The 23,518-nt window shown below is 38.6% G+C and overlaps 3 protein-coding genes across 9 annotated transcripts in view; all 3 read right to left on the reverse strand.

Annotated features, from left to right (window-relative positions):
* Positions 1-297: 297 nt before the first annotated feature.
* Positions 298-14,756, reverse strand: LOC311083541 (cytosolic phospholipase A2 gamma-like). 2 transcript variants are annotated; one of them, XM_084115142.1, is made up of 16 exons: positions 14,669-14,756; positions 13,052-13,155; positions 11,967-11,992; positions 11,623-11,734; positions 10,502-10,644; positions 10,199-10,400; positions 5,897-6,008; positions 5,678-5,818; positions 5,394-5,459; positions 5,249-5,293; positions 4,332-4,574; positions 2,835-2,951; positions 1,621-1,698; positions 1,401-1,555; positions 1,126-1,291; positions 298-1,040 (listed from the first exon to the last, which is right to left on the reverse strand). In XM_084115142.1, the coding sequence occupies exons 3-16, from the start codon at positions 11,990-11,992 to the stop codon at positions 874-876; spliced, it is 1,773 nt and encodes a 590-aa protein (XP_083971268.1). In that variant the 5' UTR covers positions 13,052-13,155; positions 14,669-14,756; the 3' UTR covers positions 298-873. The 2 variants fall into 2 exon arrangements, with proteins under 2 accessions (XP_083971268.1, XP_083971267.1); XM_084115141.1 differs by lacking the exon at positions 14,669-14,756 and having other exon boundaries at positions 13,052-13,294.
* A 123-nt stretch (positions 14,757-14,879) lies between these two features.
* Positions 14,880-23,518, reverse strand: part of asgr1c.1 (asialoglycoprotein receptor 1c, tandem duplicate 1) — a 76,423-nt gene continuing 67,784 nt past the window's right edge. For all 6 annotated transcript variants that reach the window (XM_084115154.1, XM_084115152.1, XM_084115153.1 and 3 more), the window contains 4 exons: positions 17,775-17,834; positions 16,654-16,805; positions 16,456-16,565; positions 14,880-15,244 (listed from right to left, as the gene is read on the reverse strand). In XM_084115154.1, coding sequence (XP_083971280.1) covers positions 15,094-15,244; positions 16,456-16,565; positions 16,654-16,805; positions 17,775-17,834 — 473 coding nt within the window. In that variant the 3' untranslated portion in view covers positions 14,880-15,093. The remainder of the gene's footprint in view (positions 15,245-16,455; positions 16,566-16,653; positions 16,806-17,774; positions 17,835-23,518) is intronic.
* LOC311083537 (uncharacterized protein) lies at positions 20,210-23,306 on the reverse strand. Its single transcript, XM_084115136.1, has 2 exons — positions 22,562-23,306; positions 20,210-22,261 (listed from the first exon to the last, which is right to left on the reverse strand). Exons 1-2 carry the CDS (start codon positions 23,181-23,183, stop codon positions 20,277-20,279), a joined length of 2,607 nt encoding a protein of 868 aa, XP_083971262.1. The 5' UTR covers positions 23,184-23,306; the 3' UTR covers positions 20,210-20,276.

The following is a 23,518-nucleotide window of genomic DNA, read 5'->3' on the forward strand; positions in this document are numbered from 1 at the left end:
TAATTTTGCGCATTGCTTTCATAAAATAGGCTCACCTGCAGTGCTTGCCTTGTGTATAAATTTGAATATGAATATCAATAATGTGTATGCATATCAATAATAACCTTATTTTAATATTATCTTTATACATTGTCATGTTAAGCTTTTTTTTTTAATGGCTTTGGGGGAGAAATCACTTATAATCAGCATTTTAAGGATAAAATCAATTATTTTAGAGAACAGTTAATTAATTCATTAAAAAAACAGAAGCAAAGTAATACAATATTTTAATAAGTAATAATCCAGTCCACTGATTTTACTGTTGATGATCAGAAATTTATTGCTTAAAAAAGGTCAAACATGAAGAAACAGCAGAAACATTTCAAAAAGGAAACATAACTAACATTTGATGCTCTTCTAATGCCACACAAATCACATTTTGACGGAAAAAGTAAAAATGCTGATTTATCGTAAGTGATGATCAAGGACCTTGATTCAAGGTATTCAATGTACTAAAAACGGATTTTTTTTAACGTTGTCAAAACGATCCCTGTTCACTCAAACGCTATTATTCATGCCAGGCCAGTAGATGGCGATGTCACTGTAAAGAAACACAATGCACCTAAAGACTGAACATAATACGCATGCACGTCACTGTTTCACAAATTCATGCTTTTGTAGTTTACATGAAGACTATAACGACATCGTTTTAAAAAGTTGGCGCCTTCAGGCCCCCAAAACACCGTCGTTGTGTAAACGAACGGACAAAACACATAAAAAGTTTTCTGTTTAAAAATAGTGTAATTTAAATGGCCCCTATGACAGAAAAAGAAATGAAACATTTATTGTAAAATCACTTATCAGATTTTAGTCATAGTGTTAAATGTGTTCACGTTAGTGCCTGGATCTTTTTTGCCCAATGATCGCACGAATCTCTTTCACCAGTTTCTCTCTGTTGTTCAAGATGTTTTTTCCAGCGACCTCCATTAGATCAGTGATCATCTCAGCACTGTAAGATCCTTGAAACGTGCGATATTTTTTCCTCCAGGCCTCAATTTTATCTGATGGAACGATAACACACTTAAATCAGAACACAGTTGATATTATATTACATTTTATTCAGGATATTGTAAGATTTTATCTTGCCTCCACAGTTGACCACATTAAATAGAGGGATGTGAATCACGGTTGGAACGTTTTGGCCTTTGAACACATAGAAGTCCTTCGGTTTCTTTGGGTCTTCACCGTCAATGTTGACCTCAGGGAAAGGGATGTTTCGTTCCCTGCACGTCTTGGCAGCGTCCCTCACTGTCTGCAGTGGAAAAGCATCACAAGTGCTCTTATTTAATTACTAACATTTTCCAGATTCTGAAACATATGAGTGAAGCTGTAGAGAATTAAATACGCATAGGCTATAATACCATGAAAGGATCACCATCACTGAAATCCAGGGAAATGATGAGGTCAATGTCTCTCTCTTTCCTCAGCACTGAGAAATAGGGTGAGTTGAGCAACAGTCCAGCGTCTTCAAAGTCTCTCGTCTCACTTTCCAAAAGAGTGGAGTGCACTGCTTCTTCTGAAGGGATCACAGCATTATTATATTATTCACAGGGAATTTTCAGTCAGCAAGTCTGTTCTTACCTGTCATGTTGTGGAGGAAGTTATAATTCCTGCCCCAGATCCACAGATTCATAGATTTAATAATGCTCATCCAAGCATCTGTAAAATAAATACACTCATCAAAATTATTTGGTGTATAATTATTATTATTTATTTTTTTAAATGTATTAAAAAAATTATTATTAATAATTATAATTATTAATTTTCTGAAGTTCTTCAGTTCTAAGGCTCAGTAAATAGTTCTTAAAGCTAAAATAGATTTAAACTAAACGCCCTTTAGCGGTTGACGCATAAAACTACAAGTTACTTGCGGAGGAACATTGTTTTGATCGTTTTCGTGAGTTGTGCTTCGGCTCCTGCGCGGAAGAATCTTTAGTGCGAAATTCTGCTAAAGTCACTAACGAGTAACGACATCGAAACTGAACTCGCCCAATAATGAAAGAAAGGCGGATATCTGGAAAATATGTTGGCCTATTATGAGTAAGTATTTATGTAGCTGTTGTTTTGACTTGTTGAAATCAATTGTTTTAAAATAATGTTACAAAAGTTTGGCAATGATTGCTATCAGACAACAGTGGAAAGTTGAAACTAACTAACTAACTAACTTAGCCTACTAAATAACAACAACAACAACAACAACAACAGGCCTAAATGTATTTGAATTGCATAGGCTATACAATATCAATCCATCTGAATTACACAGTTTTATAATAAACTTCATGTGATTACATATTCGTCAGTCATAATTGAAACGGTTCAGATTTCTATAATAGGCTACTGCTAACATGTTTTTTTAAATTCACAATAACCAGGTTTATATATTGATAAATCTCATGCATTATAACTAATTGAATCGCTTTTTCCACAGCTAGCCATGCTTTGACTGTCTACAGAACTTACGCTGATTCTAAAAGTTAGTTGAATAAAGGCTTTTTGCAAATATAATTTATATAAATTAAAATATGATTTATATTATGATTTAAATCAAATCAAATCGTTAATAATAAACTAGGCCATGACTTTTTTTGAGTGCAGAAATCTGACCTGTTTTTATTTATGTATGACTGACAAATATGCATCACAATACGTTTATCAGTTTGTTTATGTTAAAACAATGGATGGACATTTTATAGAAATTCAAACACATAAATCTTAAAGTGTAGATCAGCATCCTCACGACTCTAGAAAGGTGGTGTGGAGAATGAAGGGATGATATTAGAAACAGTTTAACCTACCAAATGGCCAGATGTTAATCCGTTCACTCAAATTGTTGCATACATCGATGGTGTTACGCTTCACATTCAGTTTTTCTGCTTTTTTATCAACAGTTTTCAGTCTTCCTCCAGAGAGGTCTGTAAAAAGAGGGACACGTATGTTATTGAGTTCTTCTTATTGTAGTTTGTGTATTTACAATAATAATTTACTTATAGTTAAATCATTTTTATCCACAAGTGTTTTTTTTTTCCTTTCTGTTTCATGGTTTGATTTTCATAATTGTTTTTTTGTTTGTTTTTTTTTTGCCAAAAAAGCAAAGATAGACTGTAATACAAAAATTACATTAAAACTACATTTAATCATTAACAGATGCTTTTATCCAAAGCGACTAATAATAACAAATTTGAAATGCAGATATGTGAAATATGTATTTTATATAGTATTTCATATAAAAAAGAAGAAAACTTCTTCTCAAATCTGTCCCAATAAAGGCCCATTCACACCAAGGACGATAACTATTATAGCGTTCACACTGTCCACACCAACGCACAATATTGTTCTGTTTATTAAAGGGATAGTTCACCCAAAAATGTCATTCCAAACCCGCAATACTTTCATTCATCTTCAGAACACAAATGTAGATCTTTTTGATGAAATCTGAGAGATTTCTGTCCCTCCGTTGACGGCTACACAACTTTCACTTTCAAGCCCCAGAATGTTGTGTTGACCTGACAGCAGACAATGATGTGTGAACGCACGCTGGAGATTAATATTATGAAAATAAAGGGTTTTTTAATGTAAACAAGGCACTTGTGTAACTTCATAATATTGAGGTTAAACCACTGGAGTCACATGGATTATTTAATGATGTCTTTACTACCTTTCTAGAGCTTGAAAGTGTAGCTTAATGTTGCGTAGCTGTCAATGGAAAGCTCTCAGATTTAATCCAAAATATCTTCATTTGTGTTCTGAAGATGAACAAAAGTATTACAGGTTTGGAAAAACATAAGGGTGAGTAATTAATGACAAAAAAATAATAATTTTGGGTGAACTATCCTAATTCTTCAAGCGCGAGCTGCAGTTTGGTCGAGCTCTTTAAAGCAGAATGAATTCTAATTGGCTGTTGATGTTTTTATTAATCATCAGATGGAAAAAAAACATTCAGAAAGTGATTCTGCTCCGTTACTTATCGTTATAGTTGTGGTGTGGACTCTGCTATTATTTTATATTTAGAACGATATTTCGAACTAGCTTATATCTTTATCGTTATAGTGATCGTCCTTGGTGTGAACGGGCCTTGACAGCAGGTTCTCGCTGTGATGACTTATATAGCACATAAAAGCTATAACATGTTGTCGCGTGGTTTATTTAATGAAGACATGAACGTATCTATAGCACAAATTTTATTTCTCGTACCATTTGCACGCAAAAACTATTTTTTGGCGTATAAATGGCACGAGAAATAAAATTTGTGCTATAGATATGCACCACATACAGACCATTCATTGGTTTGTTACCGTTCAGTGTTGTTCTGAAGGATTCATCAGGAGCAGTCGAAACAGAGAGGTTCATGTCCACGGTTTTCATGAGCACCTGGTAACATTCGTCTGTAGCTGGAGAGTTTGGATCTGGTTGACTTCGCTCTGATAAAGGGTGTAGTAGCGCTTCTGGAGGCCCGAGTTTGAATCCCGCCTCAAAGTCTTTTCCCGAACCTGTTTCCTTCTCTCTTCTCAATTCTTCCTGTCTCCTCTTGTCCTGTTCTATATATAATTATACAGACCTAATTACCTTTTCAGCATCATTACTCCAGTCTTCAGTGTCACATGATCCTTCAGAAATCATTCTAATATGATGATTTGATGCTCAAGAAACATTTCTGATTATTATCAATGCTGAAAACAGTTGTACTGCTTAATATTTTTGGAAACCATGATGCACTTTAAAAGTTTGGGGTAAGTAAGATTAAAAAAAAAAAAACATTTATTCAGCAAAGATGCATTAAATTAATCAAAACAAATGTGACAGTATATAGACATACATATTTCTATGCTGTTCTTTTGAACTTTCTATTCATCAAAGAAAAGATTATATAAAAATATAAACCAGCTCAGCTGTTTTTAACATTGATAATAATCATAAATGTTTCTTGAGCAGCAAATCATCATATTAGAGTGATTTCTGAAGGATCATGTGACACTGAAGACTGGAGTAATGATGCTGAAAATTCAACTTTGATCACAGGAATAAATTACATTTTACAATATATATTCACACAGAAAACAGTTGTTTTTAATTGTAATAATATTTTACAATATTACTGTTTTTGCTGTATTTTTGATCAAATAAAAGCAGCTTTCGTGAGCATAAGAGTCTTTAAAACTTCAAATCAGGGCTGTTAAACATTCAAGTAAATAAAGCCTAAGAAATGCTTTACCCTTCTTCATTTCCTCAAGTACTTTTTCCTTTTGTTGAAAGAAATCTGAAAAACAAATCAAACAAACAAAAATCAAATGGATGGTAATGATTTTAACCATTTAAATTTAAGCTGAATTCAGTCCTCAGAATAATTGCAGCTGCACCTTTTATCTTTTGCCAGAGGAGTTTCTTAATCTCGTCTTCATCAGCTAAAGCGCTGCCGCATAGAGCTGCAGAAAACACACAATATCAGTAAAGATTTAAAGTTTACAATAAAACAATGGACATAGGTACTATAACACCCTAACATATAACATAAATACCACATAGTTTAATGCTATATGCTAGTAATGCAGGCCTGATCACACAGATTGAGTATTAGGTCAATGACGTACAGTGTAGAATATAGGCTGATATTACAAATATTAAACTCCCCTTTAACAGTTACCTTGCAGGTACAGCATGTCAAATTCATCCTGCTTATTTTTCTTAGAGCCGTTGTGAAACTGACTGCCAAAGTTGGAGGCGTCCACAAACGCTCCAGTGAGAGAATAACCTGCTTCATGTGGAGTGATCTCGAACCAGGGGTCTGCAGACAGAGACACGTCCATATAACAGCTGACACAAACACATCAACTCTCTGTCTTTCTTTCACACAAACACAGACCTGCGTTATTGCGCTGTTTGCTTTGCTTGTCGATCACTGTGTAGATGGGAAACGGGTCTTTACCATCTTTACCCTGCTGGTCCCACTGCTCTGTGAGTGTGTGTTCGTTGATCTATAGAGAACACATTTCAAGTTCAAATTATAAAACTAAATTTTCTCAGCAATAAAGATCTCTTTATAAAGATCTGCAGAACAAATGGAGCCTCAAATATCTTTAGATTTCTGCAGTGAGACTTTATAAAGAAAAGTTTACTGAGAAAATGTTGAGTAAATTTCATCACCATTTCATTCATGCTTGAGACAAAGAAATATGACTGTTTGACTTCATGAGAATAAAACGGACTTTGAAGTTCTTTTTTGGAGATTTTTTTTCTGACTTTTCACATCAGTTTTATCTCTATGACTATGGGATATCACGCCATTTGCTGAAGACACCTTTATTTACGCATGAAAGGCCAATGACGTTACCTGCCCACAGCATATAAATGCAGTCGCATGCGTCATTCTCCTTGTTCTTCAGTTCTTCACCGAGCCTCCAACTCAGAGGTGTTCTACCTCGTTTCCCTCCTTCTTGGAATTGTAATTATATGCATAACTCAACATTCCAATTCATTCGGTTCACTCGGTACAACACACACCATGGGACATATATTCACCCCCGCAAAGTTTGCTGAACTAAACGTAAGGGACTAGCTACAGTTTCCTCTATGTTTTTCAAGGGAGCGATGGCCCGTGGTTAAAAAACCCTGCGGTGAGCTTGGACTGAGCTACCGTCGCCGCAGTGTCATCTAGTCAATAAAACCAAACAAACATGAGCGGTGATGCCCAACTGGCCAATGTCCTCCACAGACACCCTTCTAAATAATGCCCATGATGTTGCCATGGCCCTCTTGTATGCGATAGAAATCACCTCCACGATCCAATGTGAAAGACGCTGTTTAGATAGCAATTTCTCACGAACTAGGCTGGCTAGCTTACAAAAAGCTGGTTAGAAATAGCTGCTCGATTTACCTCCGTAAAACTTGCACAGGGTCTCCTGAAGTCTCCTGTCAATGTCCTCTGAGTCAATAGAGAGATTTGACAAGGCAGGCAGCTTGAACGAGTGCACACTATACTCCTCCGACATGACTTTATGTGTATACACCGCATTCAGACGCAGCACCACTCTTGACCCAAATTGGATTTATGAGGGATGCACTGACAGTGCATGAAGATCACCAACATGTTTCGCTGATGCCAGCACCAGCATGAGGGCTGTTTTATAAGACAGCAACCTTAGATTCAAGGATTCTAAAGGCTCAACTGGAGGTTCACCCATAGCCTCGTAAACTACAATCAGGTCCCATGACAGCACCATTGATTTTGTACGGCCCTTAGACTCAGCTCCCCTTTAAGGAACCGAATGGCAAGCGCACATGGCGCAGTATCATTAATGCCCTCATGACAGGCCGAAATGGCCAGCAAGTAAACTTTCAGCGTGGAATGGGAGTGACCTTTCTCCAACAGTTCCTGCAGATATCTCAATATTTCTGCAATCGGCATTGATACCAGTCTTCAAATATGCGCCACTTCAAACCATTAAGCCCCCTTGTTGTCAGCGCCCAAGTGCACTGTATTGTGGCTACTACATTGATTGGGAGCCCCACTGCCATCAGATTCCCACTCTTAGCAGGTAGACCCATAGAGACATTTACATTTATGCATTTTTCAGACACTTTTATCCAAAGTTACTTACATTGAATTTCAAGGTACACATTTTACATTCTTATCAGTTCTTGCTTTCCCTGGGAATTGAACCCATGACCTTGGCATTGCAAGCACCAACGCTCTACTGTTTGAGCTACAGGAAAGAGACTACAGCTCTGGCTGAGGGTGCAGAGTCTGCCCTCCTGCCTGGGACAGCAGGTCCCTGCATAGGGGAAGACACCATGGTGTCCCTGACAGCAACGTCATGATGCTCACGTTCCATGTCTTCACTGGCCAGCAAGGGGCCACCAAAATCAGTGACAGACCCTCCTGACGCACCCTGTCCCGACTGCCTATTCTTTCCTGCAGAGAAATATTACCCTGTAGCCGGGGACGGGTCCAACTATCCTGACCATGCCTGCTGTTTAGGCTGTGTGTGTGTTGGCTAGCTCTCCAAGCACTAGGCCTCAACGCTGTTGCTGGGGCCGGTCTCTTGGCTGACAGCCTAAACCGTTGTTGTGCAGCCGACTGCTCTGGTCTGCTAAGCTTCCTCGGCATTGAACCCCTCAGAGATTTCGCTTGTTTCTTAGAGTCTTCAAACTGTGCCTGAAATGCATCAAAACCCTCACCAAACAAACTGGCTGGGAAGATCGGCACGCCAAGGAAAGCATTCCGATCCCCCACGGGCAGGTTCATCAGGGTCAACCAAAGATGACGTTAAGCCATCACCTAACTGGCCATCAGCTCCCCCTAGCCTGGTACGTTTGCAGCAAGGATATAGTGCTCAATGCTCTAGCAGTGATCACATCTAGAACTGTTCACTATTTTCTGTATTCGGGAGAGGGGCAGGCCACTTTACTGACAGCTTCCTTGCCACTCTCTTATACAGATCAATGAAGGGATCCTTTATCATCTCACTTCAACTCGTCGCCTCAGAGGGAGAGGGGAGAGCCGTGATTTTCCCCGATTGAAGAATGTTGTGAGAGAATTCCTCGCCCGCATCAAGTGAAACAGAGCCATCCTCACGATACTCAAACACACCGGACAGTTCTCATGTCTATCTTTTTTAGACTGATTCAGAACGCTGCAGCTCGTCTTGTCTTCAACGAGCCAAAAAGGGCCCACGTCACTCCTCTGTTCATCTCTCTGCACTGGCTACCACTCACTGCTTGCATCAAGTTCAAGGCATTGACGCTCGCTTACAGATCTATCACAGGCTCAGCTCCCTCCTACTTTCACTCACTCCTACGAGTCTGCATCCCTACCAGAAGCCTACGATCGGTCAACGAGCAACGGCTCGTGGATCCATCACAGAAAGCCACAAAATCACTTTCCAGAACATTCTCATTCACGGTTCCATGCTGGTGGAATGCTCTCCCACGCTCATCCGGAATGCAGAATCCCTGACAACATTCAAAAGACAGCTGAAAACCCATCTCTTCCATGAGCACTTAACCTCATTTATACCATGGTCTGGGTGAATACTCGATTCTGATTGGCTGCAGGGTGTCCATTAAAAAGTGATAATGTACACCTAGGAAAGGCGTCCCGTCAATTTGCCTGATGACAGTTCTAAATGATTGCGCTGGCTCAAACTCACTGATCAACTGCTGCGGTCGGGTCGCTGTGGCCACGTTGCTTGGCAACGCCTGTATACGGGAGATATTAAATAGTGCGCTCGACTTAATAAATAAAAACCCTCACGATTTTTACTCTAAAACACATTAAAGTATTATTAATTGATTAAATATTTCTTTCTTTCGTAAGTGACCATGGTATAAGCGGGTTAATGCCCTTCGAGGTGTCCATTGTCAGGTATTAATGGACTTAATGGACTGCGCGTCGGACGGTTCACGCCTCGCCGTCGTCCATTAATACCTGATAATGGACACCTCGTCGGGCATTAACCCTTACATAAAAAAGAAAAAAGAAAAATCCTTTCCTTTTCCTTTAATCCTCCCTTATCTGGCTTATGCTACTCTGAACAATGATGGAACGTATTTTGAGCACTTCTTGCATTGTTTTTGCCTCTTCACGATGACTCGCTTAATTTAGTCCTAAATTGTAATTTGCTTTGGACAAAAGCATCTGCTAAGTGACAAAATGTAAATGTAGACAGTAAACACCCACGTCATAGGACAGGGGCGAGAACCCTTATTGAGCTCAGTGTGAGCAGGCAGGCCACGTAGGCATAGTGCCTAATGGTTAATGGTTAAGCTCTGTATGTCATTAATTTTGGAGCAAGAACCCCCATAAGGAACCATACCGCCAAAGATAAATTGTGTTTAATAAACTCAAATAACTTGCCAAAGTGGTCCTGTCTGAACTTGTGTTTAGACATTTTTGTTTGAAAAAAGTTTATTAGCCCTTCATTAGCAAAGCTAAACTTGAGGTAACCCTGCCCATGTCGGCATGTGTCACTGGCCTTTCAGGCGTGACTAAAGGTGCCTTCAGCAAATTGCGTGAGAGTGGACACAAATTGTCTAAGTCAGGCCATTAGTTCACAAGAACTATGCATTATTGCTTGCTTTGGTCTTTTCACTCCTCATAGTCCTCATGCCACACTATAAAACATTGCTATATCTGTCCCTGGTCATGAATTGGCTATTTACAAACCTCTTTCACATATGCCGGAATGACCATCACTGCCCAGATGTCAGTCAAGCTGAAGAAGTCTTTCCCATAGTAATATTTCTTCAGTTTGGCAAATGAATCTCCCCAGCTGACTGCAGGACCGCTGAGTCTCTGGATGATCTTGTCTTTCACAGCCTCTAGTTTGGTGGACCAGTCTGGTTCCTGATATAAGGAGGCCATGCACCTTCAGAAGAACAACATACTGCTGTCATTTATGACATTCAACCCATCTGTGTGTGTGTGTGTGTGTGTGTGTGTGTGTTTGTTGTTTCTCAGGGTTCATACCAGGTGGATCCAGAGACTCCGCTCAGATAAAGGACACAGTCCAGAAGACTGGTTTTATGGAGTTGATCCAGGGATCCCAGCAAACCCACCATGGCTCTTTGTCCTCCTCCAGAACCCAGTAATGCAATGTTTGGCACTTCATCCTGAAACACACACACAACTCAAAGCATTATATCCACCTTATTTTTAATGTAAAGAACTTTAGTCAACGTTCTGGGAAGGTTGTCTTAAAGTTCTGAACAAACATTCTTCAAGTAACTTTAATAGAATGTTCATTCAGTGTTATCTGATCTTTAGTAATGCTCTTAAAACGTTAGCATAAAAATATATATTCATACATCATTTGTGGAGTGTTTTTTTTCTCTAAAATGTTAAAGTGGACGTTCATCTTACATTTTTAAATGTTACAGAGAACTTTCAAAAGTAAGGTTTCAATAATGTTTGCAAAATTTGTTTCCTTAACGTTCGCATAACCGAGATAAAATGGTTTTGAAATTATTATTTTTTTTTAAATGGACGTTTTAAACAATCGGAGAACATTCAGAAATCATGTTTTCATAACTTAATGGGAACGTTAGCACAACTTTCTTAGAACATATTTTTGTTTGCTGAGAGTGGCGAAAAGTGTAGACCAAACATTTTTTGGTCCTGAGACTTCCACAGAAGATATACTTTTTTAATATTTACAACACTTTTATTATTGATTGCTATCAGGATGTGAAGAGAGTTTCAACCAGTATAACAAAAAGTGTTTTGCAATCACATGATATGTACTACTTTTTATTGATTGTGTTGAAAGAAAAGAAGTGATAACTGTTTAAAAAAATGAAGTAAATTGAACATTTTTTAAAAGGGGTTTCCATCATACTTTACAGTGTTTTACTGTAGTAATAGAAAATTTGTAATGGTCAGGAATTTGTGGACATAGCATTGAAGTGTAGTTGAAAACTTAGTGCGTTTCATTGTTATCTGAGTGCGAAAGTGATGATGAACTAACGTCACTTTGTACTTTTAATCAATGCTCTTAACATTGACTTGAATGGCATAGTTCAAGACAGTGAAATTGATGCACCATTCGCAGGTCATCTCAGATATATAAAGTATAAAATAAGAAGCTTTACCTTACTGCACTTTATCTGAAGCTTCGTCAGGCTTTGTTGAACCGACTTTCTCCTTCTGGCTACAAACTCCTCCTCGTTCTTATTCAGAGACGGTTCGATTCGCACCTTACCACTGCAGCGACAGACATAACAGTGCTGAACTTATTTGATATATTTAGATATTGAATATTCTAGATTTCATGCATTTATGAGAGAATGCATTTAAGTCTGCATTTATTTTAAACAGTTATTCTCATAGTTGTCTAGTTTGTTGTAGACTTTGTACAAGTAATTATTTTGTAAGTAATTTGTGTTAGTACAAAACTTATCTGAATGCTTCCATGAATCTGAGCAGGATTACATACCTTTCCAGGGGTTTGGATGCACTCATCTGTAAAACAATAGAGTCCACATGCAAGTCAGTTTCTGTTATTTGAGATATATATATATATTATATATATTATTAAGAGTCTATGATTGGATCATATTTTGCAGTGATTATGTTTTTAGCATGTTATATGTTTGGCAACAGCTCTTCTAAACCTAACTGATGGAGTGTGTAGCTTTTCATTTCTTAAACAACCATGTAGGAAGAACATCATGGCCTTATTCCAGGGTGACAAAGCCAAGATTAATCCGGCTCAGATTGTGAAAGAATGGTTGGGAGGAGTATGAAGAATCATTCTCACACATATGAATTGGCTCCTCTGAGTCCAGACCTTAAATTCATTAAAAGTCTTTGGGATGTGCTGGACTAACATTTATTTCCATCAAGAGGTGCATCAATTTTTGGTCAAGATCTTGTATTGACAATGCATGAGTCAAGCACTTTGTAAAGTCTCCTCCAGCACATCCCATCCTTGCATCTTCTAGTACTACAGTAAAACACTGTAAAGTATGGTGAAGTCACTTCATTTTTTAAACACAGTTATCGCTTCTTTTCTTTCAACGCAATCAACAAAAAGTAGTAACTTAAATCCTCGTAAATCCTTTAGTAAAAACTACTAAAAATAGTTTTTACTCTAATAGAGTCAGATAAATAAATAAATAAAATGTATGGATCAGAATAGCAGAACTGTAAAAAAAAAGTTGCTGCCTTAAATTTTTACGTACAGTCAACTTGGCTGTACAAGTCCTTTCAACTTAAATTATATTAAAACGTATAATTATTTATAGTATTTTCAACATTATACAAATTGTGACGCATAAAAAATTGAAAACTTTACCACTGAAATAGGAATACCTCAAATCATTTTTCACCATGATTGTATATGCAGTTTGATAGTGTGTCTATTGAGCATGTTTGAAATGGTTTAAGAGCAGATTATAAATGCTGGATTCGTTCATACTACAATTATCACATGTAATTTATAATGCCATGAAACCTTTTAATTGCCTTTCTATCGTTGAAAAGACATTATTTAATTTAAGCTTTAAAATATATACTTACTATTCCTGTAAATCCGAGTCTTCGCCAACAATACCGTATCAACACAGCTGCTGTTATCTTGGCAAGCGGGCAGAAGATGCTCTTTATATGGCTCTGAAAATACACTGCAAGTCCAGACATAATCATAAGGGTGAGGTTATGAATGATAAATTATACAATCATTCACAGGGACCAGGAAATTGCAACATTTCCTTGCAATTATGCAACCTCACCTTTAATTTTTTGTGGCAGACAACAGGTTGATCTGATTGAACATGTTTATATAAGGCTCTTTTTACTGAGAAAAGGGGAAATCTTCAGACACATTACAAGTAAAACGTGAAAAATTATTGCATAAGGATGCTTGCATATTTTAAATTAATAATGTTGCAATATTTATTTAATTTATGATTGTTTCTTTAACAAACATTAACATTATCATTTAATTAAAATTTCTTGAAATTTTAAAAAAGTTCTTTACACAGAGGAAAAAAATGGTTCTTTTAAGAACAGCTCACCGTAAGTTTCTCTGGGAAAACAAAAATGGTTCTTCTATGGTATCGCTGCGAAAACAACCTCTTGTAATGTTTATTTTTAGGAGTGTAACGTAAAAGAACATTGTCTTTGCACTTGGATTACGATGCCATTGTCTTAGCAGTAGTGTTTTTGACATGAGAAATTCGTTTTGAACTAAAAAAAACAAAAAATTATCGCTCATGTGAGAGATAATATCAGTGTAATAGCAGTTATCAGAAATAGAGATGTGTTAAAGTTCATGTTACAGGTTTGAATCTCCTTTGAATCAGATTTTTAGCTTCTTGCTATTGATGCATTAATTAAAAATCATTTAAATCTTTAGAATCCAAACACTGCGATCACTGTCCATAGACATGATGAGAAATATTAGGCCTATACCATTTACACAAAACTTTTTAGCTTATGTTTAACTTATGAATGAAACATTACACTGTCTCCTATTATACCTGAGCGGCTTCCATGTCGAATCTCATAATGTTCTGTATTCATAATGTTCATGGCTGTATTTTCTAATCTCTACTCAATAATATTTAACTCTGTTTAGTGTATGTCAGAAATTAATTGGAAATTTACATTAATGCAGATTAATCTTCAGCTTTCATAGGCTATAGCAGTATGACAAAACACCAATGAACTTAAACTTAATGACAACTTGGCCTAGTTGTGCAAAATATTTCATCTTTGAACAGTATAAAGGTTTAATAAAAGTTTTAAAGGTTTGACATCATGAAACTGACCAACTAAAACTGTTGAAATAATTTATGTTAATGAAATAAAATATAAAAAAACCTTTGTAAAATAAATATTTCAGTTAGTAGCCAAGACAACATTTCAATTTTAAGTATTAAACTATATAATTTATATATAATTTATAAATAAATGTACAAAAAAAGAAAGTATCTAAAAACATTTTTTTTTTAAATATATAAAAACAAACCTGACAAAAATACAGTAGAATTTAGCTACGTCTCAATGTATTAATAATACTAACACTAATAATACTAATCAGTTATTATTAAAACAATTTTTAAGGAATAATAAAAAAAGTCCATGTGTTTTGCAGCACTGTGTTTGACAATTTTTCATATGATTAAAAGATACCTTAAATTAATTTGCCTTCATTTGATTTCCAGGAAATTTCTGAAAAAAAATCATAGAAATTATTTTTTTTTTTAATTAATTAATTATTTTTATTAATTCAATTAATTAGACATGCTTTTTTGATTATTAACATTTAATCAAACCATTAAAATGGAATCCAGAAATCTTAAAACAGAAAACACAGAATTTGGTTTAAAAAAACAACAACAACAACAACAACAACAAAAAACACATATTTCATAGGGCCCTAAACATGTAATTTGTTATTAAACTTTTAATAAAGTGATGTTAAATTAATTAGACATGCTTTTTGATTACTAAAATTACATTTAACCATTAAAATGAAATCCAGAAAAAATTTTAACGGAGCAAAAAATTAATAAATTCCATCGGGCCCTACACCACAGCTCTTTTCAGATTCAGAATTACACTCTGCAAATGAATCTTATTTTGCTGGAGCAGTGGTTGTCATTTAGTTTCAAACTAAATGCAATCTGCCCACAGTCCTCTCCTTCCTCTCCTTCCTCTCCCAGACCGTGTTCTTTCCAGTCATCCGGCTGCCCGGGATACCAGCGTCTGTGAATGACGACAACCAACAAATGTCACACCATTGCATCTGCATATATAATAACTTTCTGGCATCCCATCTGACCTAAAGTTAATTTTATATATGCATTTAATCTCAACACCACTACTTATCTTGAAGTATAGCTGCTTCCTATTCATGATTATAATGGGCAATATTTGGAAAATGGAAAACTTTGTGACCATGATCCACCATATTTTTAACGCAAGAGTTGACTTGAATGTGCAAGGCTTCCGATGTCCGGCTTTACCTTTACAAACAGTCTGTTATGCTTGATATTGCAAACTGGTATTTGTTATCACATTGTTTTAATTAATAGCCATAATCATAAACACATTGGTTTCTAGTTCAAATAATTTTACCATGTACTGCACTTTGTTATTCTTTTTTTATTCTTTTTTTTTTTTGAGAACATAACCAAACATGTCAGGGGTATGTAGTTTTTTTTTACTTTTTAGATATTGTTTCCAAATACATTTTAAATTGTTAATATATATGAATTTTTTCCCCCTTGAATCACGTTCAGTCTCGTGTGCGTTACCTGAGCATGAGGAGCAGTAAGTGCTGCTGCAGTTCACTTAACGGCCACCGGTGTCACTAATAACAAGACTTTCTCAATTCTACATATAACACCTCTAATCTTAATTTATTTTTTGATATTTTGTTAATTTCTTTTTGTTATTTTTAAAATCTTTCCAAAAACAGGATACATTTGGACATTCACAAAATAAGTGACTAATGGTTTCAAGGGCATCTCTACAAAAAAAAAAAAAAAAAAACATCTTCCACATTAACTGTAAATGTTAATTTTCCTGCACAGATCGATTGTTTCGCTTCATATACTTTTAGTGAATCGTCAGGAGCGACAGATATTCATTTTGTTTTGCCTTTGTTTTTTGTTTTGTTTTCTTTGACTCTCAAAGTGATGGAAGCCATTGACTTGCATTAAATTAATCACCAAGGACCACAGTTTCGGCTAAAACAATCTTCACAGAAAATCTAATTTACGCCTTGGAAAGTAAAGTGGATATTAGATCATATTTAGGGATAAACATGTAAATGTAATGCCATCTTGAAGCCAAAGTTTGGCATTAAACCTCTAAAAGGTATATGTATATGATTCAAATGTAAATTTAAATGCATGCTATTTAAGTGCATGCTTGCTAAGAAATCAAATTGGATAATGCATGAATCAGCTCACTCTTTGTTCATAGTGTAAGGAGTGTCATCCGCCCATCTCCACTGGCCTGTGTTCTGATCCGTTAGACCGACCCAGTAGTGCTCGGATATGGCATGTGTGCGCAGAAATGCCTAGGGGGAAGATAAAAACTGATTAAAAAAAATACAAAAAAAGTCAAATCAAAACGCTATGTTATGCGCATCCATGAACATTACACACCCACTCCTCCTCGTCCTCTTCTATTTTGAGGAGTAATGCGCCCTGTGCTTTGCAGTAATCTCGTGCCTCAATCCAGTTGAGTTCATTATTGGAGAACAAAAAACAGCTGCTTTTGTACAATATCCAGCCAGATTTACAGGTTACAGGGACGTCTGCGTGAGAGAGAGAGAAAAGATGCAAAATAAGAGCAGATTTAAAGGATTAGGATTAGTACCCGATGAAAGTCCCGTCATTAAAACTCACACTCATGTCATTCCAAACCCTTAAAACTTTCGTTCATCTTCGGAACACAAATGAAGATCTTTTTAATGAAATCTGAAACTTTCTGTCCCTCCATTGACAGTCTAGGCAACTACCACTTTCAAGGCCCAGAAAGGTAGTAAAGACATCATTAAAGGAATTAGGGATGCGTGATATATCAGCCACCATATCGGTATCGGACGATATATGTTAATTTTTAATGTTATTGTTATCGGCCCGATAAGAAAATTTGGCCGATATATTAAAGCCGTTAAATAATGTATTATTTCCTTCAGCTAAGACACTTCAGACGCGCACTGTTCAACATGATGGGTTTGAATTGCTTGAAATATGATTAAAGTCACTTCTAAAAAGGAAAATACAGTTAAGTGCAACAGTGGTTTAACCTCAATTTGATGAAGCGACACGAGTGCTTTGTTTGCTCAAAAAAACAGTTTACCGCTTTATTAACAAAATATTTATCTCCAACACACATTCACGCTACAACATCTGCTCTCTCGTCAACAACACGCATGTGTTGTGGTGCTCTCATGCGTTCTGAATTTATGACTGGATTTTCATTTTTGGGTGAACTTTCCCTTTAACCACATAAAGTAGCGCTACACTCTTAAATATAAAGGTTCTTTATAGGCATCTAAATCATGAAGAACCTTTAACATGCGTGGAATCTTTCCATTCCACAAAAGGTTCTTCATAGTGTAAAAATATTCTTAAGATTCTAAGGTTCTCAACACTAATAAAAAATGGTTCTTTTAAGAATGTTCACTGGTTCTTTGAGGAACTAAAAATGTTTCTTCTATGGAATCGCTGCGAAAACCTTCTTTTGGAAGCTTTATTTTTAAAGAGTGTGGATGCAGTACCTGCTGTTTTGTTTCCCATGTTAGATTTCAGCTCCTTCAGAGCGTTCATGACTCTCTCCTCTAGAACAGAATAAAACACATCAGACCTTGTTAGACTTTCTGCAGTCAGTGTCCTGTGAATTTCATTTCAATCCAATTATTTCCAATGTAAAGAATAATGTTAGTATCAGCATGCAGGTCCATGAAACCAACAATTATGATTATATTTCTGAAATCATGCCTAAAAAAGAGGTCAATTCAATAGATTCAGTTATACATTCACAATGCTCAATGATGCAGTTATTGCAATATTGTACTCGACTCACCAGACATCTGTTGTTTAGAGGACAGAGATGCGACAGATGAAGTGAGATCTGACACTGAACTCTTCAGGACACTCAATGAACTCGACATTGACTCTTAAACATGAGACAAAAGCCATAAATACACTATACTGGATCAACAAGATCACTGAGTGCATAGAAATAATGGCTTCGTGAATGAGAAAATATAAAAATACATAATCAACATCTGCTCATATCAGTTTTGTCTTAGACAAGAACTTAGCATACTATGGAAGCTTGTTCCAGAACAGAATAAAACATTTTATAAGATTATTGCGGGTTTTTATCTTACAATTGCGAGTTTACATCTCACAATTCTGTCTTTATTTCTCAGAATTGTGAGATATAAAGTCAGAATTGCGAGATATAAACTCACAATTGTGTGTTATAAAGTCAGAATTGCAAGATATAATTTTATACATTTTATAATTACCAAATTTTGGTAATGTGGCTACAGTGCCAGGGCTGAATTTTTGTCCCAGTCTGCCCCTATTCTAGCCAGAGAAAGTGGATTTACATTTACACATTTGGCAGACGCTTTTATCCAAAGCAACTTACATTGCATTTCAAGGAACACATTTTACATTCATATCAATTCCTGCTTTCCCTGGGAATCGAACCCATGACCTTGGCGTTTATTTATGTTATAGTTGTCTTCAGCCATTTTGGTATGTTAAATTTGAGTCAGTTTTGGACAGCCATTTTTATGTTTAAATTTACATTATGAAAAACAAGGTTGCGTTCTATATTGTGGTGTTCAGCCATTTTAACATATATCATCATCATATCAGTGTAGATGTAGATGGACCAAAATAAAACCATTAAAATATCAAGTAAATAAGAATTGTGATACTTGGTGCCACAGTGACACTCTTGTCCTAAAAAGTATTGCTATACCACGATACTCAATATGTTGTGGTATAGTCATTGAGTCATTTTTCCATGTTGCACCTACACAAAATTTTAGGGTTCCCCCTCCTGCCAAATCCCACTTTAACCACTGAACGTCTCTAATATTAATGCAGGTCCTAAAGCTCTTGCCTGATCATAACCCTTCTTTTTGCAGTGATATTCCACTTGAGTTTTTCTCTTTTGTAATGTCTCTCAGCCATTTCTCTGTCTACATTCTTTCTTCAAATCCCCCTCTTGCCCACTCCCTCTCCTCCCCCATCGTTACATTTATACAGTGCTTTTCTGGGTACTCAAAGTGCTTAACACGGACGGGGGGAATCTCCTCAACTACCACCAATGTGCAGCATCCACCTGGATGATGCGACGTCGGCCATATTGCGCCAGAACACCCACCACACACCACCTTATTGGTGGAGAGGAGACAGTGATGAAGCCAATCAGTATATGGGGATGATTAGGAGGCCATGATGGACAGAGGCCAAGGGCCAAATTTGGCCAGGATGCCGGGGTTACACTCCTACTCTTTTCGAAGGACATCCTGGGATTTTTAACGGTGTTCTTTGACAGTATAGTGTCCCCGTCACTATACTGGGGCGTTAGGACCCACACAGACCACAGGGTGAGCACCCCCTGCTGGCCTCACTAACACCTCTTCCAGCAGCAACCTGGTTTTCTCAGGAGGTCTCCCATCCAGGTACTGACCAAGCTCAGCGGGCAAACAGTCTTGGGCTACAGGGTGATATGGCTGCTGGCAATTATGAGTGGACACGCCCCCTACTGCTGATTGGCTCACTCTCTCCTCCCCTATTATGAGTGGACACGCCCCCTACTGTTGATTAGCTCACTTTCTTTCGCCTCCCCCATTATGAGTGGACACGCCCACTACTGATGATTGGCTCACTCTCTCCTCATCCATTATGAGTGGACACGCCCCCTACTGCTGATTGGCTCACTCTCTTCTCCCCCATTATGAGTGGACACACTAGTGGACCCCTATTGCTGATTGGCTACAAGTGTGTACATGCTGAGATTTGAGTGTGGTCCAAAGTATCATAACTACAGTTTACATTTACATTTACATTTAGTCATTTGGCAGACGCTTTTATCCAAAGCGACTTACAAAGCAGGACTAGATTAAGCGAATCATCATGAAGAGGCAAAAACCAAAGCTACGCAAGGAGTGCTCAAGATACAAAGTTCAGGCATTATTCAGAGTAGCATAAGCCCGATAAGTGAGGTTTTTAGAGGGAAAGGGGAGTTTTTTTTTTTATGTGGTTAAGTGCTCACGGAAGAGATGGGTTTTCAGATGCTTTTTGAAGGTTGTCAGGGATTCAGCATTCCGGATGAGGGAGGGGAGAGTGTTCCACCAGCATGGAACTGTGAATGAGAATGTTCTGGAAAGTGATTTTGTGGCTCTCTGCGATGGAACCACGAGACGTCGCTCGTTGACTGATCGTAGGCGTCTGGTAGGGATGTAGACTCGTAGGAATGAGTTAAAGTAGGAGGGAGCTGAGCCTGTGATAGATCGGTAAGCAAGCGTCAATGCCTTGAACTTGATGCGAGCAGCGAGAGGTAGCCAGTGCAGAGAGATGAACAGAGGAGTGACGTGGGCCCTCTTGGGCTCGTTGAAGACAAGACGAGCTGCAGCATTCTGGATCATCTGTAGAGGTTTAGTTGCACTTGAAGGAAGACCGGCCAGAAGAGCATTGCAGTAGTCAAGCCTAGAAATGACCAGGGCCTGGACGAGAAGTTGTGTTGCATGCTCAGTTAGGAAAGGCCTGATCTTCCTGATGTTGTGCAGTGCAAACCTGCATGATCGAGCTGTCTTTGAAATGTGATCTGTGAAGGTCAGCTGGTCATCAAACGTTACTCCAAGATTTCTGACCGTCCTTGATGGGGTGATTGAAGATGAATCTAGCTGGATAGTGAAGTCGTGCTGTAGAGACGGATTGGCAGGGAGGACGAGAAGCTCAGTCTTTGGCAGGTTGAGCTGTAGGTGATGTTCCTTCATCCATGCCGAGATGTCCGCCAGACAGCTTGAGACCCGTGCAGCTACTGTGGGATCATCTGGTTGAAACGAGAGGAAGAGCTGTGTGTCATCAGCATAGCAGTGGTAGGAGAAGCCGTGTGCTTGTATGATGTGTCCCAGTGATGTGGTGTAGATGGAGAAGAGGAGGGGTCCAAGAACTGAACCCTGGGGAACCCCTGTGGTCAGCTGATGCGATCTGGATAGCTCGCCTCTCCATGCGACCTTGAAGGACCTACCTGTGAGATAGGACTCAAACCAGTGGAGTGAAGTACCTGTGATGCCCAGTGATGAGAGGCTGGTCATAAGGATCTGATGATTCACAGTGTCGAAGGCAGCAGACAGATCCAGGAGAATGAGGACTGAAGATTTGGAAGCAGCTTTTGCGATCCGTAGGGCTTCTGTGACTGATAGTAGTGCAGTCTCAGTAGAATGGCCTTTCTTGAAGCCGGATTGGTTGACATCCAGCTGGTTGTTTCGAGACAAGAAGGTTGTTACTTGGTTGAAAACAGCTCTTTCAAGTGTCTTTGCAATAAATGGTAGGAGGGAGATGGGTCTGTAATTCTCTACAGTTGATGTGTTTAGTGTTGGTTTTTTAAGCAGTGGAGTAACCCGAGCTTGCTTGAATGCTGTAGGGAAGGTGCCAGTATGGAGGGATGAGTTTATGATGTGTGTGAGTGCTGGTAGAAGTGTCGGAGAGATGGCTTGTAGAAGGTGCGAGGGGATGGGGTCTAGAGGACAGGTGGTAGGATGACTGGAAAGGAGAAGTGTAGATACTTCTTCCTCGGTTAGCGGAGAAAAGGAGGACAGAGGGACATTGGCTGAGGAAGGGGTCGGTCTGGGTTCCTGTGTGTGTGGAGCCGAGAACTGACTGCTGATAGTTGTAGTTTTGTTGGTGAAGAAGTTCGCAAAATCGTCAGCAGTTACGGAGGAGGTGGGTGGTGGTGGAGGTGGACAGAGGAGAGAGTTGAATGTCTTGAAAAGTACTCGTGTGTTGGAGGAGCTGTTGATCTTGTTGTGGAAGTATGAAGATTTTGCAGCATGAACATCTACAGAAAAGGAAGAGAGGAGAGATTGATACATACCCAGGTCAGATGCGTCTTTTGATTTGCGCCATTTCCTCTCCGCTGCCCTGAGTTCAGTCCGGTGTTCACGAAGAACCTCAGATAACCAGGGGTTGGAGGGAGTAGCGCGTGCTGGCCTGGAGGAGAGAGGGCAGATAGTGTCTAGAGAAGAGGTTAGAGTGGAGCATAAGGTATCCGTTGCGGTATTCACATCCAGAGATGAGAATTGTGAGGGTGGGGGAAGAGAAGATGACACGGCAGAGGAAAGGTGTGAGGGAGAGAGTGAGCGCAGGTTTCGCCTGAAAGTGACTGGAGGTGGGGTTGGAGGTGCAGGGGTAGAGAGTTGTAGACTTAAAGTAATGAGGAAATGATCAGAAACATGGAGAGGTCTCACCAAGATGTTCTCTGTGGTGCAGTTGCGTGTGTAAACCAGGTCCAGTTGGTTGCCTGATTTGTGAGTACCTGTGGTGATGAGTCGTGTGAGATCGAAGGAGGCTAGGAGGGAGATGAAGTCTGCTGCATACGGCTTTTCGAGATGGATGTTGAAGTCACCGAAGACTAGGAGTGGGGTGCCGTCCTCAGGGAAAGAGGACAGCAGCACATCCAGCTCATCCACAAAGTTACCCAGCTGACCTGAGGGACGATAAATGACTACAATATGGATCTTAATGGGAGTTGTAAGTGTAATAGCATGATATTCAAATGAGTTGTTGTTGCATAGAGAAGAGAGCGTGGAGTATTTGTAATTGTTAGAAACGAGGAGCCCTGTACCCCCACCCCTCCCAGACTGGCGAGGGGAGTGAGAGAAGGAGAAATTGTTAGAGAGAGCAGCGGGGGTTGCTGAGTCTTCTGGCCGGATCCAGGTCTCAGTCAAGCCTAAGATATTAAGAGAAGAATGAGATGCAAAGGCTGGAATGAAGTCAGCTTTATTGACTGCTGACTGACAATTCCATAGACCCACGGAAAGAGAGAGAGGAGTGTGTGAGGATGAGAGAATGGGACGCAGATTGGCAGTATTGCGCTGCCTTTTGCGCGTGATGAAAGGGCGTTGCCGAGAGATAACAGGAATGTATTGAAGGCACATGTTGATTAAGGTGAACAATAAGATAAAAAGAGTGAAGGAAAAGGGAAAAGGAGATACTTAAGTGCCTTTCTGGTGTCCTTGCTCGGTGGAGTCGCGCAGGTAGAGTCGCTGGTCTTTACCCGAGTCGGTCTGAACACGAGGAGGCTGAACACGAGAGCTGAACGCTTCCGCTGACGCTTCCGCGACAGCGCGCAAATTACACAGATATACAGATAATGCTTTCACCTCTTGAGTGAGTACAGCTGTTTCTCTCGGGCAATTAAGTCTGAATAACGTGAGAATGCGCTGAATCGAAACTCTTCAATAGCAAAGGCTTAAGTGCAAACTAGAAAGCA

This window comes from Abramis brama, assembly GCF_963993115.1.
Source record: "Abramis brama genome assembly, chromosome: 5".
In the NCBI taxonomy this organism is placed as follows: domain Eukaryota; kingdom Metazoa; phylum Chordata; class Actinopteri; order Cypriniformes; family Leuciscidae; genus Abramis; species Abramis brama.